This window comes from Culex quinquefasciatus, chromosome 2 (assembly GCF_015732765.1).
Source record: "Culex quinquefasciatus strain JHB chromosome 2, VPISU_Cqui_1.0_pri_paternal, whole genome shotgun sequence".
In the NCBI taxonomy this organism is placed as follows: domain Eukaryota; kingdom Metazoa; phylum Arthropoda; class Insecta; order Diptera; family Culicidae; genus Culex; species Culex quinquefasciatus.
Window position 1 is genome coordinate 20,191,057 of NC_051862.1, and position 22,801 is coordinate 20,213,857.

The 22,801-nt window shown below is 37.5% G+C and overlaps 5 protein-coding genes across 9 annotated transcripts; 3 read left to right on the forward strand and 2 right to left on the reverse strand.

The window, feature by feature from the left end:
* Window positions 1–72: 72 nt before the first annotated feature.
* Window positions 73–14,141, reverse strand: LOC6051907 (clathrin light chain). Of its 4 annotated transcripts, XM_038251468.1 has the most exons (6): window positions 13,861–14,139; window positions 11,609–11,758; window positions 9,938–9,970; window positions 9,463–9,652; window positions 6,453–6,464; window positions 73–1,213 (listed from the first exon to the last, which is right to left on the reverse strand). In XM_038251468.1, exons 1-6 carry the CDS (start codon window positions 14,024–14,026, stop codon window positions 1,030–1,032), a joined length of 735 nt encoding a protein of 244 aa, XP_038107396.1. In that variant the 5' UTR covers window positions 14,027–14,139; the 3' UTR covers window positions 73–1,029. The 4 variants fall into 4 exon arrangements, with proteins under 4 accessions (XP_038107396.1, XP_038107399.1, XP_038107398.1 ...); XM_038251471.1 differs by lacking the exon at window positions 11,609–11,758 and having other exon boundaries at window positions 13,861–14,141; XM_038251470.1 differs by lacking the exon at window positions 9,938–9,970 and having other exon boundaries at window positions 13,861–14,140.
* A 77-nt stretch (window positions 14,142–14,218) lies between these two features.
* LOC6051908 (protein Cep78 homolog) lies at window positions 14,219–15,553 on the forward strand (the record flags this gene model as incomplete). Its single annotated transcript, XM_001868230.2, has 3 exons — window positions 14,219–14,627; window positions 14,684–14,868; window positions 14,930–15,553. Coding segments are annotated over exons 1-3 (1,125 nt in total), but the record flags the coding sequence as incomplete, so codon positions are not given.
* Window positions 15,554–15,611: 58 nt separating this feature from the next.
* LOC119766595 lies at window positions 15,612–16,454 on the forward strand. The gene is made up of 2 exons (XM_038251472.1): window positions 15,612–15,663; window positions 15,719–16,454. Exons 1-2 carry the CDS (start codon window positions 15,614–15,616, stop codon window positions 16,365–16,367), a joined length of 699 nt encoding a protein of 232 aa, XP_038107400.1. The 5' UTR covers window positions 15,612–15,613; the 3' UTR covers window positions 16,368–16,454.
* LOC6051909 (dnaJ homolog subfamily C member 24) lies at window positions 16,454–19,763 on the reverse strand. The gene is made up of 2 exons (XM_001868231.2): window positions 19,633–19,763; window positions 16,454–16,873 (listed from the first exon to the last, which is right to left on the reverse strand). The coding sequence occupies exons 1-2, from the start codon at window positions 19,699–19,701 to the stop codon at window positions 16,469–16,471; spliced, it is 474 nt and encodes a 157-aa protein (XP_001868266.2). The 5' UTR covers window positions 19,702–19,763; the 3' UTR covers window positions 16,454–16,468.
* On the forward strand, window positions 19,727–22,719 carry LOC6051910 (NHL repeat-containing protein 2). 2 transcript variants are annotated; one of them, XM_038251467.1, is made up of 3 exons: window positions 19,727–19,785; window positions 20,154–21,580; window positions 21,640–22,719. In XM_038251467.1, exons 2-3 carry the CDS (start codon window positions 20,162–20,164, stop codon window positions 22,423–22,425), a joined length of 2,205 nt encoding a protein of 734 aa, XP_038107395.1. In that variant the 5' UTR covers window positions 19,727–19,785; window positions 20,154–20,161; the 3' UTR covers window positions 22,426–22,719. The 2 variants fall into 2 exon arrangements, with proteins under 2 accessions (XP_038107395.1, XP_001868267.2); XM_001868232.2 differs by lacking the exon at window positions 19,727–19,785 and having other exon boundaries at window positions 19,988–21,580.
* Window positions 22,720–22,801: the final 82 nt, after the last annotated feature.

Below are 22,801 nucleotides of genomic sequence, written 5' to 3' on the forward strand. Positions count from 1 at the left end.
ACCATCCTACACGATTTTGAAGTGTGATATTTTTTCAGTGCAAACATAACAAAAAGACACAAAACGACTGGATACTTTTTTCTCCTCAACATTATTTAGATTTATTCCGCACGCACACACACGTGCACGTGGCATTTTGTTATACACTTTTTGAATGCATTGTTTTGTAGGATTTCGATTAACGATACTTTTTTGTTTATCTTTTCTTCTTATTAGCACTATGATTTAGCGATTACGATAAATGTTAATGTGAGTGGGTTTCTACTTGAAACGTTTCCGGTTTTTTTTTTTCTCGTCTTTGTTTTCAAACATTCCTTACATCCAGTGGAAGAAACTTTGAAAAAATTTTAATGCGTCATCATTGGTGCAGTGTGGATGCACCCGGTCCAAATGATTGATGATGAGAGAATAGATGTGGAACGTATAAAACTAGCACATGAAGATTATATTAAGGAAATATGTATTCATATTAGCAAATTAGGGAAATCAAAGCAGAAACAAAAAAAAGTGAAACAAATAAAATAAAAACGACAAAAATAATAGGCAAAAAGGAATGATAACAGTTTGGAACGTCGATCCGCAAAGTGTCGCAAAAGATTTATCTACCTTTAAACTAATACTAATTTAGTGATTCATAGGAGCAATTTTTAAATTGAAGACGACGCGCGCGAGCAGCTCTGCGCGTATTTTAGCCCAGTATTTAATCGACTTGCGGAGAATCTTCAAAAAAACAACAACACAAAAAGCAAAAGGAAAACCCACAACTACAACTCTACTACGACGGTGTGTAATCAATAAAGTTTTCAAGTAGACGAAAGCAAATTTTTGTCGAGTGTTTGTGTTTTACTTGTTCAATTCTCACTATAAATCTGTATTATTCTGTAATATATTATTTATAATTCATCATTTTTGCCTATAGTGTGTAGTGTGTTTTTGTCTTCATCTGCCTCATCTTTCTTACACGATTCCTCCTCACTTCCATAACACTGAGACGGAATTCGACCCCCATCTTCTTCTTCCCTTCCCACATTAAACCTTCTTGCTGGTCGCGAGCGGGTTCTGCTTCAGCTGCAGGATGATCGAGCGCATCCGCGAGATGTCCTTGCTCGACTTGTTCGTCTTGGGGTTAAAGTCGCACAGCTTGGCGATGCGCTCCCACTCCGTGCCCGGCTCGATCTCGTCCGTCTCCGCCACGAACTGCTTCTCGGCGTTTCTGTTTGTTGCAATTGGACGATTTGAAGGAGTAAAGAGTAAGATTAGCAAATATTTAAGATTTTTTTTCCCTCGTGGGAACTCGCTTCCAGTATTCAACAACACGTAGCAGCAACACATTCAGGGTGCAGAAATTTTGGGTTTTTTTTTTTTTGTTTTATCGAGGGGGCGGAAACAAGGCGGAGGGAGAATCTACTACAAACTACGGAAAGCATATTTACAGCAAGATAGAAAGAGGGAGAGAGAATAGAGGTTTACTTGTTTGTGTAACACAATGTTCAAAATGCAAATGTACAATATTTACAACATGATTGTTTAAATTTGTCGAAAAACCAATTTCACAATCACACTTTTTTTTTTTTTTTGATCTTGCAAATGTTCAACAAGTAAATTTGTACAACCAGATTTATACCATTTTCACCCAGAAATGAGCATGAGCATGAGCATGGTTGACTGCCAATAAGCCGCTACTCCGTTATTGACAGATCAGCTGAAGTTAAACAATGAATCAAAAATGATCAATGGGAGCCAACCATCCGTTCACTGTTAAACCTCTGAAGATCCCTACTTCATTAGTCAATACCGGCGCCCTCCCAAGAAGCCTGCAGTTCAACGATAGTTGAAGTTGCAGACTCATCAAGCACATAGTTTTTCGCTATATTCTTGTTGATACCGCTTGAGACCGTTGAATCCACAGTATCTCCTTCAAGCATCACGTGATTAATATTTTTTGGGTTAGTAGGATAAGGTATTGGCTTTTCGATGCCTCCCGAGCTACGACGCTATGGGGAGGACTTTCTGGTTAACACACAAAATCACTCACACACAGTTATTTTGCTCCACTATTAACTTGACGATCCAAATTGTCAGTGCGTCTTTCGATCATTATATAGAAATGGCTTATTCACCGCAAAAAAAAAATAAAACCTTATTCGAAAAATTTAAGCACGATCCACCCGACGCCGTGCCTTCCGATCAACGATGATATAGGAAGGGCTTTGAAAATCACAAAAAAAAAACACTTTCCACTCCGAATATTTTTTACGACCACGCGCTCCCTTTGTCAATTAGGGTATATGACCCTATTTTGGACCTAGTACCTATTTTGGATCTATTTTTATTAATCGATGTAGTTCAGGCTTTTAAAGTACGAATTCACTGAATCCAACCAACAGAAAGTGTAGGCAGGATCGTTTTGTATCTTACCTCTTCTAAAAATGTTAACATTTTTTATTATTTCCGCTTTTTCAGCCACTTTTTCCAACGCCATTCGAACTTCCTTTCATTTTCCTAGCACATCGATTAGGTCCAAAAATTCCAGCCTCGTTGCTTATCAGATTTGGCTCGCGACACCTTGATGATTTTTTCTGTTTTGCACTGACACCAAGCAATTTCGTCCGGTTTCCGAGCAATGTAACTGTTGTTTATTTAATTCTTTCTTGTTTTCCGTCACTAAACCATTGAAATGACTATTCTATTATCGAAAAAAAACTCATTTCAAAATATTTTTTCAAATCAGCCACGTTGGATCAGTTTTTGGACCTACTTTGCCGTCGGTTCAAGGCTATCACCAACACATGCATTACAAGGTGTTTCCAGTTATGTTTATCAATTTATTTCGATATTTCATTGAAATTGATTGAAATTTTTTAATTTAATATTTTGAATTGAATTTCTTTACTGTAATTATGTGAATGAAATCTAAGCTTTAAAATGATTAACAGAAACAATGAGAAATGCAAATTGATGCTAGAGATTTAGATGATTGTATAGTATCCCAAAATTTAAACTGATGTTGATTTATTTTTGTCTTAACATCATTATCACCAATTTAGCCGCATATATTTTTAATTTTTGCTTCAAAAAATGCAAACTGGCTACCCTGTTGAAATTGAAGGGGAAACGATTGAAAACCTAAAGGGTCTAGTTCATTAAATCGTCAGCTGTCACCGTGACAGGAGCTGTCAGCATCGCTTACGAGTGGTTTTTGAAAAAGTCGTATGAATTAAATTTAAAAAAAATCTTGAGTTAGTTTTTTAAAAGATCCTAAGCGCTAGTTGTAAACAAATCAATTTTTCGGTTAGTTCTCGATCAATTTACGAATTATAAATGAAAAATGCTTTGAATTATCATCTGCACGTCTTTAAATGCTCTTTACTGGAAAACAAACAAAATTTGGTTTGGTTCAGAAAAAAATCAAATAAGTGTCGGCGATCGTGATGGCTTTTACGACGTATTGCTAACTAATCAGAGAAATATACATATGGAAAATATATTTTTTGTAAGTTTTAACTGATTTTTGCATATTTATCTATATAGAGCAAGCCTTACCCGGCAAACTTCGTTCTGCCTTTTTTCGTTTGTTGACGTTTTTTTTATTTTTTGCCTATTCAGCTTCCTGTGATCAAAATATGATTTTACGTAACTTTCTCCATACAATTTGCTGATGCTCCGGATTCGGTTCCAGAGTGGCCAAAGTGTCAATTAGTTAGCGTAAGAACCTTCTTTAGGCTTACACGAACCCAACGCAACAAAAAGCACCTCGATCCGACGCTCCGTATTGAACTGATTTGCGTTCGAACAAAACCGTCGAAATTTTTTATTTGTATAGATTTTTTAAAATACAGGTATAACGTATTTTTTCACAATTGGCAGCGTTGGTTTATAATAAATTACACTTTTAAATTTTACCGTGTCAATCATGTTAGAAACACAATTAAACCAGCAAGAAAAATAAAAATCTTCGAAAAAAAAATTAGCATGAGAGGTTAATGCGATGTTAACATTATGAATTTTATGATTTGAGACATATAGCTGGGGTGACTTTGATAGGTTTGATATTTTTCCGCAAAATGAAGAGTACAAATTGAATACGTACGAAATGGTATGGAATCATACTGACCGTGGTAGAGAAGTGCTCAAAGTACCTCATGAAGAATTTTTCATGAAATTTTGAAAAGTTAAAAAAGTTAGTTAACTATAACTAAGAAAATGTTGATAAATAGCTTTTTTTTTCATCTTCTCAACGTGTCATGATTTTTTCAATGAACATGATTTTGAATCGTAAAACGGAATGCATTTTCGGATTCTTCGGACAATCTTCTACTAGGAAAGGTAAAATAAGTTGTATAAATATTATTAAATATTATTTGTTTTTGAAACATAATTTAAAAAAAATCTCATAATTTAAAGGCATTTCCAGTAAAACAAATTTCATATAAAATGTGAAAACTTTTGATTCGTTCTTTAAATTCAGTTATACATGTAATATAAATCCATAATTTAATAAACAAAACTAGTTTCAACGAATTTCAGGCAAAGTTCTGAATTTTTAACAAAATTACCTAAAATTTATATGTATTATGTTAAAAAGATTATAAACATAGTTAACTAAGTATTGACATAAATGATTTTCTTAAAAATTATATCAGCAACCTGAGTGATGGTAAGTTCGAAGTAAAAATAATGTTTGAAGACCTCAAATCTGCTTTTAACAAGACAAACTATGACTATCAAAGGCACCCTGGTATTGAAACAATGATTTTTTTTTCAAATATTACATTGTTTTTAAAGTGCAACATGTAGTTAAACTTTTTGTCAAGCAACTGTAAAGTTTGGCATGACAGATGAAAAAGTTTCACACCAAGTTACAAGCTATAATCTCCCTTTAAAATTTCTTGATTGTTTAATATTATTTGAACATAAGCTCTGCGTAAAATTTAGAACCTTTTTTTATTGTAACTTGTTATGTATCTGTGTCTTTCATTTAATTTTCAGATAAGGTGTTTTTATTGCGACTAATAACGGGTTGTCTTTTATGTTCTAATGCTTGAACAATTAGGTCGTAAGAATACGCAAATTGCAAATAGGACAGAGACCTGCTAAAGATGCATGAGTTTCCATTCAATATTATTAAAACACGTTTTCAAATTCAAATCCATTGTTTCATCATAATTATTTGATTTCTGAAATAAATATTTTCCAAATTATAATCGTGGATAGGCCCTTTGGTTTATCAAACCGAGTTTTTGTAAGTGTGCGTGTTGCCGCCGCACGCCGCAATTCGAGTTGTCCAAATTTCAACCAATCAGAGTGTGGGTCCAAAATAGGTTCAGCGATGTCTCCAAAATACATTCAATAAGTCCAAAAAGCATCCAAAAAATGTTTTACTTGAAATGCTTATTACAATGGAATGGCTGAATTATTTCAAATTTTCAATAGTACACTTTGTTAAGCATAAATTAAGGCACAAAACAAAGAAACGAGCCAAATTAGTTAGACCGTTCCTGAGAACTATGCGAAATATGTTGACGCTTTGCATAGTAGGTCCAAAATAGGGCCATATACCCTATGCACTAATCACCATTTTTACCGAGAAATGACTCGGTAAAAAGTCGTAAAATTTTCCGTGATTTTTTTTTAAATTCGGGTTCAATATTGTATGGGGAAATCAAGCTAAACAACCTTTGTAGATTATTGATTTTATGTTAGGCCGTTGCAAATATTTTTCAAAGTTTATGTTGACATTGATTTATATGCGTTGAAAACATTTAAATTTAATTATAAATTCTGAAAAGCAAATTTCATGCTACAATTTGTTGGAAATTCAATCAATCATATTTTTACCGTAGACCCTACCCTAGACAAATTTTGAGCCCCTAATATATTTACCTTATTGTTTGACATTTCAACAATTTTTTTTGCACACATTTATGTTAACAAATTATACCCAAAAGCATGCTTTAAAAACAAAATAATTTGAATTGTTTTGCAATAAAAATATAGGTTCATAAGTCAACGATGCAGTTTACTTCGCAATCAATAAAATCACCTAAACTTCCCAGCTCGAGATATTATTTTATATTCTTTTTCTCGAGCTTGAGAGTCTAAATTATAATAAAAAAAAAATCAAAAATATTTACAAAAAACAACCATTCGATGAAACAGTCTTAAAACGAAGAAGAAAAAAAAAGAATTCTCGCAGGAAACAAGACCAAATTACAAGTGCAACGATTACAATACAAAACTCTCGCTAACTGGAAGGCGGCGCACACGTTCGACCAACCGATCAAACAAAATACAAAAACAAAATGGGGCGTTATTTAGTGAGATGCATGGTTGTGTATGTGGGTGTTCCGTGTAATCTGCCCATGTCCAACAACGCATTCCAGAATCTATTGGTTGGTCGTTGTGTAAGAAGAGAGAGAGAGAGAGTGTGAGACAAATGCACTACTACTTACTTGGCCGATTCCCTGCAAGCGAGTGGGCGCGCGCGCGATTTGTCATGATCATTTTTTTATTTATTTTTTTTTAGGATTTTTTTATTGTTTGCAAAAAATGGGGATATTTTTTAGCGCAGCGCGAGAGACGATATAAAGATATAAAAAACGGTTAGATAAGAGAGAAGTGAGGAAAGAGAGGAGACGGTACACAGTTAGAAATTTTGAAAAATAAAGGAATAAAAAGAAATGATTTGTTCACAAACATCACACAACAAAGTTACAGCGATTGCGTTGCGTTTGTTGGTTAGCGATATTGGGTGAATGATGGCGATGGAATTTTAAGGAATAAATTAACAAAACTAAAATAGTACAGAAAGAACTGCATAAAATACAGATGGTTTTAAACTCAAAAGCACAATATTCCATTAAAAGAAGACCGTTTTGTATCACAAAAAAAATACAGAAGAGTAGACGTAAAAAATACATTCCAACTGTTGTGACAAGACTAAAAATATTCACGACTTGACAAAGTTAAAAGAACAACTTCGTTTGAATTTAATAATTTTATAAATTTCAATTATATAAAATTTCAAGAATTTTAAGATTTTTGTTTTAAATTTTATATTTTTTTTTTTTTCAAAAAATATTAGGATTTTACAACATTTTACAATTTTGAATTGAATAACAATTTTTTTAAGGAGTTCAAACATTAGAAATGTTCATGAATTATAAAAATCTTTATCTTATTTTAAGCCATTTTTTAATTTTGAGAATCTTAAGAATTTTTAGAAATTTTATAATTTTTAGAATTTTAAGAATTCTAGGAACTTAAAGAATTTTAATATTTTTAGGAATTTTAATAATTTAGAAAAGTTTAATAATTTTAATAAGAATTTTAGAAAGTTTAAGAAGTTTATGAATTTTAAGAATTTGAAGAATTTTAAAAATGTTAAGAATGTTAAGAATTTTATGAATTTGAAGAATTTCAAGAATTTTAAAAATTTTAATAGTTTTAAAATGATTAAGAATTTTTAGAATTTTAAGAATTTATTTTTTTTTTAGAATTTTATGACTTTAAAGAATTTTAGGAGTTTTAAGAGTTTTAAGAATTTTAAAAGTTTTAAGAGATTTAAGAATTTTAAGAGTTTTAAAAGTTTTCAGAATTTTAAGAATTGTAGAATTTTACTATTTTAAAATTTAAGAATTTTAGAATTTTAGAATTTTATAATTTTATAATTTTATAATTTTATAATTTTATAATTTTATAATTTTATAATTTTATAATTTTATAATTTTATAATTTTATAATTTTATAATTTTATAATTTTATAATTTAATAATTTAATAATTTAATAATTTAATAATTTTATAATTTTATAATTTTATAATTTTATAATTTTATAATTTTATAATTTTATAATTTTATAATTTTATAATTTTATAATTTTATAATTTTATAATTTTATAATTTTATAATTTTATAATTTTATAATTTTATAATTTTATAATTTTATAATTTTATAATTTTATAATTTTATAATTTTATAATTTTATAATTTTATAATTTTATAATTTTATAATTTTATAATTTTATAATTTTATAATTTTATAATTTTATAATTTTATAATTTTATAATTTTATAATTTTATAATTTTATAATTTTATAATTTTATAATTTTATAATTTTATAATTTTATAATTTTATAATTTTATAATTTTATAATTTTATAATTTTATAATTTTATAATTTTATAATTTTATAATTTTATAATTTTATAATTTTATAATTTTATAATTTTATAATTTTATAATTTTATAATTTTATAATTTTATAATTTTATAATTTTATAATTTTAGATTTTAGAATTTTAGAATTTTAGAGTTTAAGAATTTTAGAACTTTAGGTTTTTCGAATTTTAGAATTTTTAGAATTTTTAAATTTTAGAATTTTAAAATTTTAGAATTTTAGAATTTTAGAATTTTAGAATTTTAAAATTTTAGAATTTTAGAATTGCAGAATTTTAGAATTTTAGAATTCTGGAATTTTAGAATTTTCAGGTTTTTAGAATTTTAGAATTTCAGGTTTTTAGAATTTGAGAATTTTAGAACTTTAGAATTTTAGAACTTTAGAATTTTAGAATTTTAGAATTTTAGAATTTTAGAATTTTAGAATTTTAGAATTTTAGAATTTTAAAATTTTAGAATTTTAGAATTTTAGAATTTTAGAATTTTAGAATTTTAAAATTTAAGAATTTCAGGATTTTAGAATTTTAAAATTTCAGGATTTTAGAATTTCAGAATTTTAGAATTTTAGAATATTAGAATTTTAGAATTGCAGAATTTTAGAATTTTAGAATTTTAGAATATTAGAATTTTAGAATTTTAGAATTTTAGAATTTTAGAATTTTAGAATTTTAGAATTTTAGAATTTTAGAATTTTAGAATTTTAGAATTTTAGAATTTTAGAATTTTAGAATTTCAGGATTTTAGAATTTTAGAATTTTAGAATTTTAGAATTTTAGAATTTTAGAATTTTAGAATTTTAGAATTTTAGAATTTTAGAATTTTAGAATTGCAGAATTTTAGAATTTTAGAATTCTAGAATTTTAGAATTTTCAGGTTTTTAGAATTTTAGAATTTCAGGTTTTTAGAATTTGAAAATTTTAGAATTTTAGAATTTTAGAATTTTAGAATTTTAAAATTTAAGAATTTTCAGGTTTTTAGAATTTTAAAATTTCAGGATTTTAGAATTTTAGAATTTTAGAATTTTAAAATTTTAGGATTTTTTTAATTTCAGAATTTTAGAAATTAGGAAATTTAAGTTCAAGAATTTTTGTGTTGAAGAATATTAAAATCTGAGATTTTTGTTTTCAAATCTGTAAACTGTTGGAGTGTGTTTTTTCGTCCAAAAAACCCTTAAAAGTAGAACTTATCGCAGATCCCTCAAAATCATAGCAATACTCAAGAAAAGAGGGGAAAATGTGTCATGAGCCCTAAACATAAACCTCCCCAACCGTCAACACCCACCTGTTTGCGGACTTGGTCTTCGAGATGGCCTCCTCGTGGTGCTTGTACCAATCCTCCAGCTCCTTGCGGGCCTGCTCCCGCAGTTCCTCCCGCTTGCGTTCCTCCTCGCGGTCCTTCTCCTCGAGGCGCGTCTTCTGGTCCTCGCGCCACTTGCGGATCTTTTCCGGCTCCTCCGTCACTTGCTTGGGCACTGGAAGACGGGTTTCCGGAAGGTATTAGATTTTTTTTTAAAGGGAGATTTATGGTTTGCTTTTTTTGAGAAATAGAAGTTCAAACGGGGATTGATTTCAAAGTATTTGAAAGAGAGGGAAGAGATTCCGAATTGTAGTAGCGTGTTCTTTTTTTTCTTTAATTTGAAATGTCGACGAGATCCGGAAACGTGAAGATATTATAATTAGAGCAAAAGTGAAGAGATAAAACATAGTGCGAGTGTAGAGTTAAAATTAAGAAAGAAAAATAAAACAAAATGTCTTACCTGTGTACCCTGAAAAATCATCATTACCATCGTCTAAAGGAATGTGAAAAGAATCATGTTTATACAATTTGTCAGAAACAAAGTTTTGTTAAAACTAACGCGAAAAGAAAATGCTTAAAAATAATGGTGGAAACAAAAGAAAAAGGGGGGGGGGGGGGAACACTGGACAGAACAAAAAAACGGAAAACATTCGAAAGAGTAAACAAAAGTTAATCAAACTCATCAGTTTTGCACGAAACAGTACGATTGTCAATACAAACCTTCTGAGCATTGTCGAAGGAGAGCCGACAGTTTCGGGTAAGTTTTTATTTACAATACTACTGCTTTAATGGGGGATAACTTTTGACAGGAAAATGTTACGGCCATATCAATTGTTAGTGAAGCATTCGTTTGGAAATTATAAAGTAAGTTTGAATGAAAATCTATCGCTTAAACCAGAGATTCAATCACATCTTTCTCATCGTGCAAGCGATAAAGCTCGCAAGATCTAGTTTGGTGCCAACAAGGAAGAAAAAACGTTACTTAACCCACCTTAAGGTGGTTGGTGCCTTCCTCGCATTCATGTTGTATTTCAGGTGGTATTTACAAATTAATTTAAGAGTTTTTTTTTAATTTTTTTTTCTTTTTTTTAAATTATTGATTTTACTTGAACAGCAATTTTCAATTCTTTTTTTTACCAACTCTTCAAAATAAAGGTGAAAAGTCTCATGAGTTATATATTTCATTAAAAAGTTCGTGTAAATTTTTGTCGAGACAAAATGATGCAGCAACATAATTAATACAGATTTTTTCCAGAAGAGATGCAGACACTGCTTAAGCGATGTGGCAACCGGGCGATACGCATGCAAGGGGGTGTGGCTGCCAATCCCCCGCGTGGTCAAAAAGTCAAAAAAGCAAAAAGACCCGGCCTTTGAGGTTATGCAAAAATCACCCTTTTTTGTAGCTACAAAAAAACTTTTTCTTGGCATAACTTTAAAAGTACTTCACTAAACAGAATAAAATTTAATAGGGTCTTAGGGGACCCTAAAACTAACAGAATAAGGCGGATCCGGCCAAAATCGGTTCAGCCAGTTCTGAGATAATCGTGTGGAAAAAAAATCATGTCTACACACATCCCCACAGACATTTGTTCAGAATTTGATTCTGAGTCGATAGGTATACGTGAAGGTATACCTAGGAGTCGTATTTAAGAAGTTCATTTTTCGAGTGATTTTATAGCCTTGCCTCAGTGAGGTGAGGAAGGCAAAAATCGCTGGAGTCGTGCCGACCAAAACTTTTTTTTTGTTTTGTCGAAGTTTTCATTTTTAGAGATCGATTGAGTTCCTGGTTTAAACTTTGAGGTTAAGAACATGCTTGTCATGCACTACAACACTTAGTTTGCTCTACGCTAAGAATTTCAACAAATCAAAATTAGTGTAAATTAAACCAGAAATGTATTCTTAAAACGAGTTAAGAGAGAGTAGTTCTGCAAGTGTTAGCACGCACAGTAGGAGAGATGTTCGATTTCTTGTTATGATGATAACAAAACAGAGTGAGAGGGGGGGGGGGGGGGGTTCACCATTTATCCAAGTTAAATTTTTTAAGGGGAAAATTAAGTGACGGACGGTTTTGGAAATGGGAAACGAACTTTCTTGAGCAAGGGGAATGAATGGGTGGGGGTGGTTAAATTACCTTCGTTGTTACTAGGATAACCGTCCGCGTCCAGATCGGCCGGGGCACCAAAATCCGGCAGACCGCTGGCCCCACCGTTGGCGGCCGAGTCGGCGGCATTGATCATTTCAAAGCTGCCCGTCTCTTCGAACTCTAGTCCCCCTAGTGCATCTGTGTTGTTTGTTTTTTGTTTTTCAAGTTGGTAATTTTGTTCAAGCAAAACGTCGTCCAATTGTCGTCAATTGTTTGTTGTTGTTAGTATATGTTTTGTTGTTGAGTTGGCAAAACAAAATCAAACCAAATACGGTGTAGTACACAGAATTAAAAAAATGGAAAGAAGCAAAATAGTATTCGGTTAAACATCGGTTCGGTTCACCATGCTAGAGAAATAAAGGGGGCGGGGAGGGTAAGCTCGACACTGTTAGCGGGGAAATTGTTAGTTGAAAAAGAAAGAAAATATAAACTTGAACGTGTTCTAGGAAGAAACAACGCTTGCTACAGCTTGAAAATATATTTTGCCTAAGATTATAACTGTTTCAATATCAGTCAGATTTCTTCATGTTATTTTGCAAATCTTGAACAAGGAGCAAATATCTTTCGATAATTCTTCGTTCGTATTTTGAGAGTTTTCTGTTATCCTGAATCTAAACCGCGTTACTTTTGCTCAGATTTACCGAATGCGTACTGACGATGAAGATGGCCGACCGTCTAAACGTGCTCTTCCTCACAGTACCATCGTGGGTCACTTCAATTCCAATGGCCGTTGCCGTACGAACTCCTTGCAGCTACGTTCAAACTTGTTTATGTTGGTTATCGTCTTTGCATTCTCTTGAAGCTGGTTGTAAAGTTTAAATCCTTTGTAAAACAGCGAGTTCTGTGTGAATGCTTCTTTCCAGTCATGCAATCTGGGATCGTCAGCTTTTCTAGTTTCATACTCATCTGGTACTCTCGGCATTTTTGGAGGATTTGGTCCATCGTCGATTTCCCCTCCACGAAACCGGCTTGGTACGTACCAACGAAATCCTTTGCTCGCTCCGACAGAAGATTATCTGAGACAGCACTTTGTACGGTAGTTCTCACATTCCAAATTGTCCCCGTTCTTGTAGACCGGGCATATAACTCCTTCTTTCCACTCCTCCGGTAGCTGTTCTGAGTTCCAGACCTTGACTATTAGCCGGTGCAGATAGGTCGCCAGCTTGTCCGGGCCTATCCTTAGTATTCCGCCTCTGGGCCGTTCAGGCGCTCGTCCTTATTCCGACACATCTCGGCTCGCGGCATGAAGCCGTTCCGGGATTTGCTGAGCTTCTTGTAGAACTTGCGCGTTTCATTAGAGCGATACAGCTGTTCCATGTCCTGGCACTCCAATTCTTCCAGGCGGCGCTTCTTATCCCGGAAGAGATGGGTTAGCTGTCTTCGCAACTGTTTGTACGTCTCCTTGTTCCCCAGAGGAGCTTTAGCGAGCTCAGCCTCGTCAGGCAACGCAGCTTCGAGTTCCCGCACGTACTGGGTAGCGACCTCGTGTTCCTTGAGTCGCTCCAAGTTATACCGCTGCGGGTGACGGTACCGGATCTTGTTGACCTTGGATAGGCGTTGGCGAAGCTTTGCCACCACCAGGTAGTGGTCCGAGTCGATGTTCGTGCCACGTTAGGTTCTGACGTCGATTATGTCCGAAAAGTGCCGACCATCGATGACAACATGTTCGATTTGCGTTGCTTAGGTTGCTTCGATGAACTTGCTCTTTCTATTATTTGTGTTCCATATGTTAACTGTTTGTAACCCCTCAGCAAACGGAAGAAAGAGATGTAAACTACTCAAAATCAAGCTTTTATCTACAGACGGAACAGTGAGTTGTTTCATTAAGGAAGAAATTATGCTACAATTTACAAGAGAAAGGCTTTTGTGTGGGGGCGTTTCAAACTGATAACAAGCTACTGAAAGGAAAAGAATGACAACAAGAGCAGCGGAAGCTCATTACATTACTCGAAAGCACACTAAGCTCACAAAAAGAAAAGGAAAGAGACCAAAATTATGTTAATTGAATTAATCGATAAATTAAATCTCCAGAAAGTGGCCAGAAGGAAAACTAATGAAGCAATTCTTTAATAGAAAGAGGGCTATTAACAAAAGAAAACGGAAATGATAACGACATAAACCAGCTCTAAAGTATTTAGACAAAACAAGAGATTAAACCAACAATCATCGCGAATGACTGAAGTTTGAGCTTTTTTTTATCCTTCAATGAGTGGTGGTGGCGCTGCGGATGATGATTGTACCTGATCTTGCTTGAGTCACGTCATCGCTTGCTGCGTCTCCATTTCCTGCGACGACCGGGGGAATTTCGTCCTCCAACCCAGCGAGGGCGTTCTGCTCGCGGGCCAGAAACTCCGCCGCCGGGTCGACCTCGGTCTGCTCGAAGTTTCCGTCACCGAAGGCGTCCATTGCGGGTGCGATTTCTGGGTGAAAATTCACGAAAAAACGGGCGGAGCAGCGTTAACGCGAAGAAATTTTTTTCGGTTCCTTCCAACAGTGACAAATTACTTGCAAGTGACAGTTCTCTGCGAGTGGAGGAGGATGAGAGCTGTCAAAAAATGAAGAATGTTGCGCGACATTGGCGCGTCGTCTGCAAATTACGTGACGCAACGCGGAGAAATATCTCAGCAACCCTTGAATGTCCAAGCGCACTTTTTCCAGTTGACATCTCGCGCGCGTTGAAAACTAGAAAAAATGGCCTCCGAGCAACCGGAAGTGGACCCGCCAAGGCGAACCCGCAGCCAGACGGCATTCTTCCGGCGATATTTGACGCTATGCAAGGCGAAAAATGTCCAGCCGTTGGGCGAGCTGATCGGAACTTGTGGTGATGGTGCCGCGGCCGCGATGTGCCGCAAGCGGCCACGGGATGGCACCCGGAAGTTGTACCCGTCGATTGAGTTTTACGGCGATCGGTTCAAGGAGGCGGACTGGCAGCTGGTGATCGGAGCGCTGGCCGAGGACACCACGCTGCAGATGGTGGCCATTCGGCTGAGGAAGGTTTTTGATGGGCGTAAGACGGTTTACTCAAATTGAAATCACCACTTTTTAATATCGATATTTCAACAGTCCTCGAAAACAGCGATTTTCGTCCGGATGTCCCCCTTATTGAGCAACCCGTCATCCTGACCAAGCGATTGTTCTCACGACTCATCGATTCGTTGACCCAATTCCTGATCCTTAACCAAAAAGTTCGCATTTTGACGCTCGAGGCACTCCCAATTCAAGGACCGCACATGAGTTCGCTGGTTGAAGTAGGTTTCAAAACCACATCTTTTCCAGAACAATTGCATAACCCCAACTATCTACCCACAGGGCCTCCAGCAGAACCTCTCCATCACCGAGCTGAGCCTGGCGCGGTCCGCCATCAAGGACGACGGCTGCAAGGCGGTCTGCCGTGCGATCATGAACCTACCGAAGATCGTTACGCTCAACCTGACCGCGTGCCACCTATCAATGGCGGGCTGCTGTGCGGTGGCCGAGTTGGTGCGCTTTCAGAAAATCCAACGCTTTGCCGAAAGCTGGGAGTGTTCGCTGCGGTACCGGGAAATCGACACCGGTAAGATGCAGGGACTGCGGCACATTTTACTCAACGGAAATCCCGCCATAGGGGATGGCGGGCTGTGCGAGCTTACCGAGCAGCTCAAAGACGACGAGTGGATCCGACAGATACAGTTTCGCAACTGCGGGCTGACTGATGAGGGAGCGAAATTTCTAGTCGATTGCCTTAACATTAACAAAACTATCAAGGAATTTGATATTCGTGGCAATGCTGGGATTTCTGTGCAAATGTGCAATGAGATTCTTACGAAACTGGGCGTTGACGTCGATTCTTCCGACAGTAGTTTGTCGATGACAAACAGAAGGCCGAAAGGACCGCCGAGAATGAAGCCTTCCGAGCAGATTAGATGCTTGCAGCAACAGCTGTCAGCCGAGCAGTATCGTTGCGCACAGCTGCAGGTGCTCGTTGAACAGCTACGTTCGCACCAAAACGAATACATGGTGCAGATGAACAAGTTGAAGCAAGATTTCAACCGTATTTCGGATGAGTAAGTTAAAATAACAAATCTCCAAAACTAAAGACTCAAATATCTCCACTTAAAGGCGCGAAGACCTGCAGAGACGAGTACAGCGTTTGGAAAGCAGCAGACCAGCTACCAGAAAGCTGAAGCTTCGCAAGAGCAAAAGTGAAAGCAATCCTGCGCTGCTTTTCACCCGGAATGATCCAACCCACGCTACGAACAGCGCGATAAAATCGGAAATGACGCTCCGTTGGCTCCAGGATCGGCACACGGCAAGACCTGGAAGTGCCCAGACCGTGCGAAGATCGCACGTGCTCGAGCGTACGATTGGGGATGGCGTGCCGAACGTCCCCGCACTGCAAGATATCGCTGAGGTTGACGAAGAGGTTGTTGTGATGCAGAAAAATTACATCGAAGGAGGATTCGGAGATGTGGGAATGGAACAGGTCAAACCAGTTATTAAGGTGGGGCCAGTTGGTGGTGATATCGGTGACGGAATCGATGTGGTCGATTTCTTCAACGACATTGGCGATGCTGCCGATCAGTGGCAACACGAAGACGACGAGATGTCGACGGACGATGAGGAGGACGAATTTGGTGATTTGACTAATTCAATTTCTGGCGCGGATCTGTTGAATTTGATGGCCAAGAAAAAATCCGTAGAAGGTTTGAGTGACGCGCAGTCGTGCGTGCAGTCCTTATTTCGAAACGTTTACAAGGATGAAGAGTGAAATTAGTTTATTTTGATACAACAATATTCAAGTAAATTTTGCGTCAGGAAAATCGGTGTTTCGGAACCAAAATAAAATATCAATAAATCAAACAAACACTTCTATTTAGCATTTACCTGCACAACCAACGAACACTCGTCACACCCGATGTAGCAACTCTCGTCCGGCCCAAGTCCGTCCGGCAGCACGTACAACCCTCCGCAGCGACACGTGTGATAGTAGTAGTCTTCCTCTTCCTCATGCCGAAACTCGGCCCTAGTGAGCGTCTCGTTAACAAAGTATTCCTCGCGGCACGTGCTCTGCATCAGCTCGGCATCGTACACTCGTCGGGCCTGGTCATCCCGCAGGACTTTCCACGCTTCGTCGATCCGGATGAAGCTGTCGTTGGAGTTCGGTTCCTCTGGAGCTGGGTGCGATAACCGTTTGTCTGGGTGGAAGCGGAGGGCTAACGCTTGGTAAGCTCGGCGAATTTCGTCAAAAGACGCGTTCTGCGCTACGTTTAGAACCTGAAGGTGCGAATAATGCCAAAAAAATAAAAATTTAATAAGATGCATTTTTTCAAATTTACTGTCCCGCTAACCCTTTTAAAAAATAATTGGTCATTTTTCTACTATCTTTATTTTTAAGCTAAAACATAATTGGAATAAATAAAATTGAAATACTGAAAATCAAAAAACTTCGTAAACAAAAAAAAATTCTCAAATAAAAAAAAATTCTCAATTCTAAAATTTCTGATCCAAAAAATCTGAAACTGAAAATTTGGTAATTTTCTTTTTTATGAAAAATAGTACCCGATTTGAACGGAAGTTTGACAGTTTGTTCAATAAGAAATTGGCTGAACCCCGGCAGCAATTGGGTCCTAAAATGAAGCTTAGATTGCTGATATTATTGTTTACAGCGATAAAGCTTGTTTTTCTGAGTACAATGACCCTTTGTACGACCACAAAGAGTTAAAAAAGGATTTTTAAATCAATTTTGAAAAATTAACCTCGCGGTCCTTCTTGACAGAAAAGCTCCTACATGACAGCTCGTTCCAAGGAGACCATAGTTGATCCAACGAAAAAATGTTGCCTTGTCAATTTTTTTTTTGCATTAAAATGAAAAAAAGTGATCAGAAATGGTTTTTAATCGTGTTTTTTACCGTCGAACATAAAAATTGGCATAGGGCTTTAGTACCCAATTGGGTACTAAAGTCCTATGCCATTTTTTATGTAAAACAATTTCTGATCACTTTTTTTTATTTTAATGCAAAAAATAAATTGAAAAGACAACTTTTTTTCGATGGATCAACTATGGTTCCCTTAATGTTTGATCGCTGTCAAGTAGAACCTTTTCTGTCAAGAAGAGCCGTGAAGTAAATTTTTAAAAATTAAATTAAAAATCCATTTTAAATCCTTTGCGGTCGTACGAAGGGTCATTGTACTTACTCAGAAAAATAAGCTTTATCGTTGTGAACAATAATATCACAAATTTAAGCTTAATTTTAGGACCGAATTGACAAAATTTCTAAATCTAAAAATTAATATTGCAAACGCCGTTTTTCCTGCCTCTATCTTATATTACAGAATATTAGATAACTTTGGAGCAATTTCATAGGCATATTTTTATTTTAGGTCAGAGACCAAAATTTTGAGAAAAATAAAAATTTGATTAAAAATTTTTAATGCGGTATGGAAATTTCTTGATATTTTGTTTTTGGATTCCTATTTATTTTTGAAAATTTGATTTTAATATCTTAGAAATTATGAGTTTAGAATTTTATTAAATATTTAAGAATAAATGAATTCCATTTTTTTATTTGGTTTTTAAATTTAAGAATTTTAAAGTGTCTGATCCTTGATCTGTTCTAAAATATCAGGATTTTTTTTGAATTTTGGTTTTTTTATAATTAACGTTTAAGGCTGGTATAAATATTTTTAAAAGTTTTTGTCACCCCCCCTTTTCAAAATTGGCCCGAAAAATCAGGGGGCAAAAAAAATATTTTTACAATAAACTTCAAAATTTCAATGAAAATTCAAGTGCAACCAGCTGAAATCAAATTGAAATACATTCTCCTGCGTTTAAAATCATTTTTAGCATGTTTGGGTTTATTAAAAAATCTTAAGATTTTTTGAAAATTTTCGATGCAAAATCTTTTTTTTCGATACAATTTTTGTTTTTGTCAGATCTTAGATTTTTTGAAAACTAATGATTGCAAAACAACTGAACTAGTGTAAAATGCATTTTAAAACAATTTTTTCATTTAAATGTGAAGATTATGGCTTGTTATTTAAATTTTAATATTTTTTTTTATTTTTTTGCCCCCCCCCCCCTTGACCTCGGCCAGGGCCGAGGGACAAAAACTTTTTTAAATATTTGCATCGGCCTTATGACTTTTGAATTAAAACTACTGAATTTTAAAATTCTTGAATTTGGATTTTTTTTAATTAAAATTCTTTGTTTTTTTATTAAAAATTTTGGAGTTAAAAAAAACGTTACTTAATCCACCCTTAGGTGGTTGTTGCCTTCCTCACATTTAGAGGGTAATGCTATCCAAAAAAGATACAAAAGGCGGACCTTTCAACGTTCTATCAACTTGATTCATTTTTCATACCATCAGATTGGGTAATCATATCGTCAAAATTCAGGGCACTTATGCGCTTATAACTTTTGATAGGGTTGTCAGATTTGCAATCTACTAAACTCGTTGGAAAGGTCTTTTGATCACCTATCCATCGACAGATCGCATGATAGATCCGGATAACGTTTTCATCAAATTATCTGAGATCCGTCCTCTAAAAAGTGCATAAATAACACTTGTCAGATCTTCAATTTTTTGAACTCGTTGGAAAGGTCTTTCAAATACCTTTCTAAAAATGTATAACATGACGGCGTTTCTCACAAAAACCACCCTTTTTACAATCTTCCGGACTTTTGCTAGAATCGTTTTTTTTAGCATAACTTTTGAAGTACTTTACTAAATTTTATAATTTTCAATAGCGACTTATGGGACCCCAAGACGGATCGAATAAGACCAATACGGTCCAAATCGGTTCAGCCAGTGCCGAGATAATCCAGTGCAAATTTTTTATCAACATCCCACCACACACACAGACATTTGCTCAGAATTTGATTCTGAGTCGATAGGTATACATGAAGGTGGGTCTAGGAGGTCAAATTAAGTATTTCGTTTTACGAGTGATTTTATAGCCTTTCCCGAGGCCTTTCCTCAGTAAGGTGAGGAAGGCAAAAATTACGTCGAACATTTCCCACAGTGCTTACTCACCTCGTAGTGCGACATCTCTGTGACGTGACAAGACTGCGTTGCATCGCCTCCTCCTTCACGATGCGACATCACTTGCCGTGTGTTGCACCGTCGTTCTCCACGGATTGAAAATTCTTTTTGAAGATTTTTCTCGGACAAATTTCGCAATTTCAGGTAACTTTGGGTGTTGATAAATGTTTGATTTTGCCTCACTTGCGTAACTTTCGAGCAGCTTTAAACTAACACTGTTTAATCGTTGTAGATCGTTGCGATTTAGCGGCAATTTTCGCGTTTTTCTCCCCCGCACACATGGTTGTTCTATTTACGTTCGGTCGCGGCTTGTTTATCGCGCACCGCTTTGACAGCGAGAAATGTCATCGGTTCGATCTCTTCGATTTGCGACCAAAACAAAACTTTCCAGAAGAAAAAAAACCTCTTCAATTGCTGCTCAGCACCGTCGTCGTCGTCCTTCTCCGTGCGACCTTCACCGCCGCCGCGCCCAGTTTTGACTCATCGTTGTTTTCGTAACTCTTCCAAAATAGGTTCCAGGATGAGCTCGTCGTCGCCGGAGGGTCAGGACATGCTGGATGCGCTGGCCTACAACTGCACCAAGCTGTCGAACGAGTTGTGGGAGGCTTCCGGGCTCGGCGAGAAGCGCAAGCTGGTGACGGAATATCTGCGTACGGCGGACCGGGACGGGAAGAGCGTGCGGGACTTTAAGGAGGATTTGGACTGGTTTAACGTGACGGAGCCGCTTTCGTTTGAGGGCGCGTTGAAGGGGAAGATTGTGGTGCTGGATTTCTTCACGTATTGCTGCATCAACTGTATGCACATTTTGCCGGATTTGAAGCGGTTGGAGCATTTGTACTCGGTCGAGGATGGGCTGGTCGTTGTGGGAGTGCATAGCGCCAAGTTTGAGAATGAGAAAGATTCGGCGAACATCGCGGCGGCTGTTCAGCGGTACGAGATTAGCCATCCGGTGGTGAATGATAATGTGGCCTCGATGTGGCGCGCGCTGCGTGTCCAGTGTTGGCCAACGTTGATGATTTTGGGTCCGCGAGCGAATCCTCTGTTTGTGATTATGGGAGAAGGCCACTTTGACGACTTGAAGCTGTACGTTAGCACGGCGATGAAGTTCTACAAGGACAAGGGCGCGATTTTGAACCACTCGCTGCCGATGAACCTGGCCAGCAGCCAGGTCGAGACGAGTCACCTGCAGTTCCCGGGGAAGATTGCTTGCTCGTACCGGGAAGGGATTTCCGACGGGAACGACAATCCTCTGTACGCGATTTCCGACTCGGGAAACCATCGAATCCTGGTGGTCAACAGCGAAGGAACCGTTCTGCATCGCGTTGGCGGTAAAAAGTCTGGCTTCGTTGACGGTGACTTCCGAAAGGCTCGTTTCAATGCACCTCAGGGCTTGGCCTTCCAGAACGATGACGTCATCTTTGTCGCCGACAATGAGAATCACGCCATCCGGAGAATCGACCTGAAATCCAAACAAGTGACAACCGTCGCTGGGTCTGGTCAGCAGGGCTGCGACCGAATTGGCGGTAAAATTGGCCGCGATCAGATCATCTCCTCGCCGTGGGACGTGGCCGTGTATCGCACGCGCAATTTGGACATGTCCTTCCACTCGGATGAATCCAAGGTCCCACTGCGGGACGTCATCTTTATAGCTATGGCTGGCATTCACCAAATTTGGGCAATCTTCGAGGAGGAAACAATCTGGTGGAAGTTCAAAAAGTACCCCGCTGGAAGCTGCCTGGCGGTGGCCGGCAATGGGCGCGAAGAAAACAGGAACAACTCGTACCCGAACAATGCGGCGTTCGCCCAGCCTTCGGGACTGGCGCTGAATCGGGACGCTAAGGAGCTGTACTTGGCGGATAGTGAGAGCTCGTCAATCCGGAAGATGTCGCTGGCCGATGGGAAGGTGCTGGCGGTGGCCGGAGGAGACCGGAATCCACTGGTAAGGCTTGCCCCAAAATCATGTTCCTGAAATCGTTACATATTATTCTCTCCTCGCAGGACCTCTTCTCGTTCGGCGACATCGACGGCAAGCTGTACGCCGCCAAGCTCCAGCATCCACTCGGAGTGGCGTACAACGCGCGCGACAATTGCATCTACGTAGCGGACACGTACAACCACAAGATCAAAAAGATCAACGCCTCGACGAACGTGGCCACGACGTGCACCTTCACCGACGAGGCCGGTTCCATCAAGCAGTTCAGCGAACCCGCCGGCCTCTGCCTGGACCCGTCCGGCCGCTACCTCTACATCGCCGACACCAACAACCACCAAATCGCCGTCGCCGACCTCACCGACAGCACCATCCGCCCGCTGAAGGTGCGCTTCGGAACGCAGCAGTCCGAATCCGACCAGCCGGACAACCCCGGCGACACGTACACCTACGAAAACACCTTCAAAGTCCCGCCCGAGGGCGGTAAGGTCCTCCTCAAACTAGAATTCGGCTACCTCGAATCGAACGTCAAGCTGACCGAGGGCGCCCCCCAAAAGTGGTCCCTGGCGCTCCCGTCGGACAAGTGGCGCTGCGACACCATGGCCGGCACCATCAGCTCGCTGAACGACGGCCTCAACCTGACGGTGGGCGTCCCGAAAGGCGTCGAGGCGTCCCGGCCCGAGCAGGCCCAGGTCAACTTTAAGCTGAACCTGTGCGCCAACGAGGGCGTCTGCTTCCCGAAGGAGTTTGCCGTGGGGCTGAACTTTGCCCACGACGTGACCGGGACGGCCATCGTGAAGGGCAGCTTGATGGTGCAGATTGGCCGGAAGAGCGTGGTCGTTTCGAAGGAGTAGACCCAGTGTGCATTTGAGAATTATTTGACTCATTTTACATTGTTTTTTTTTCTTTTCTTTTTTTTCTCTATTGTTTGATTATGGAACACAATCAAAAATTTACAATTAACGTCTAAGTACCTTAACACAAACAACAAACTCACACCAGACACAAGCATCGTTAGTTGGATAGGACAGATTACACAGAGTTTAGCAGCTTATGCAGCTTTTTATACAAATTTACCAGTTATTTTTGATGATTATAACAACGAACGTAAATAAATAAATAAACTAATATATGTGAGCACAAGATAATTGTGTGTTTTCTTTTTGTGTTTCTGTTAAGGTTTCCTTGCATAAGCGCGGGACCAAAAAAAATTTTTTAATCGGAAGAATC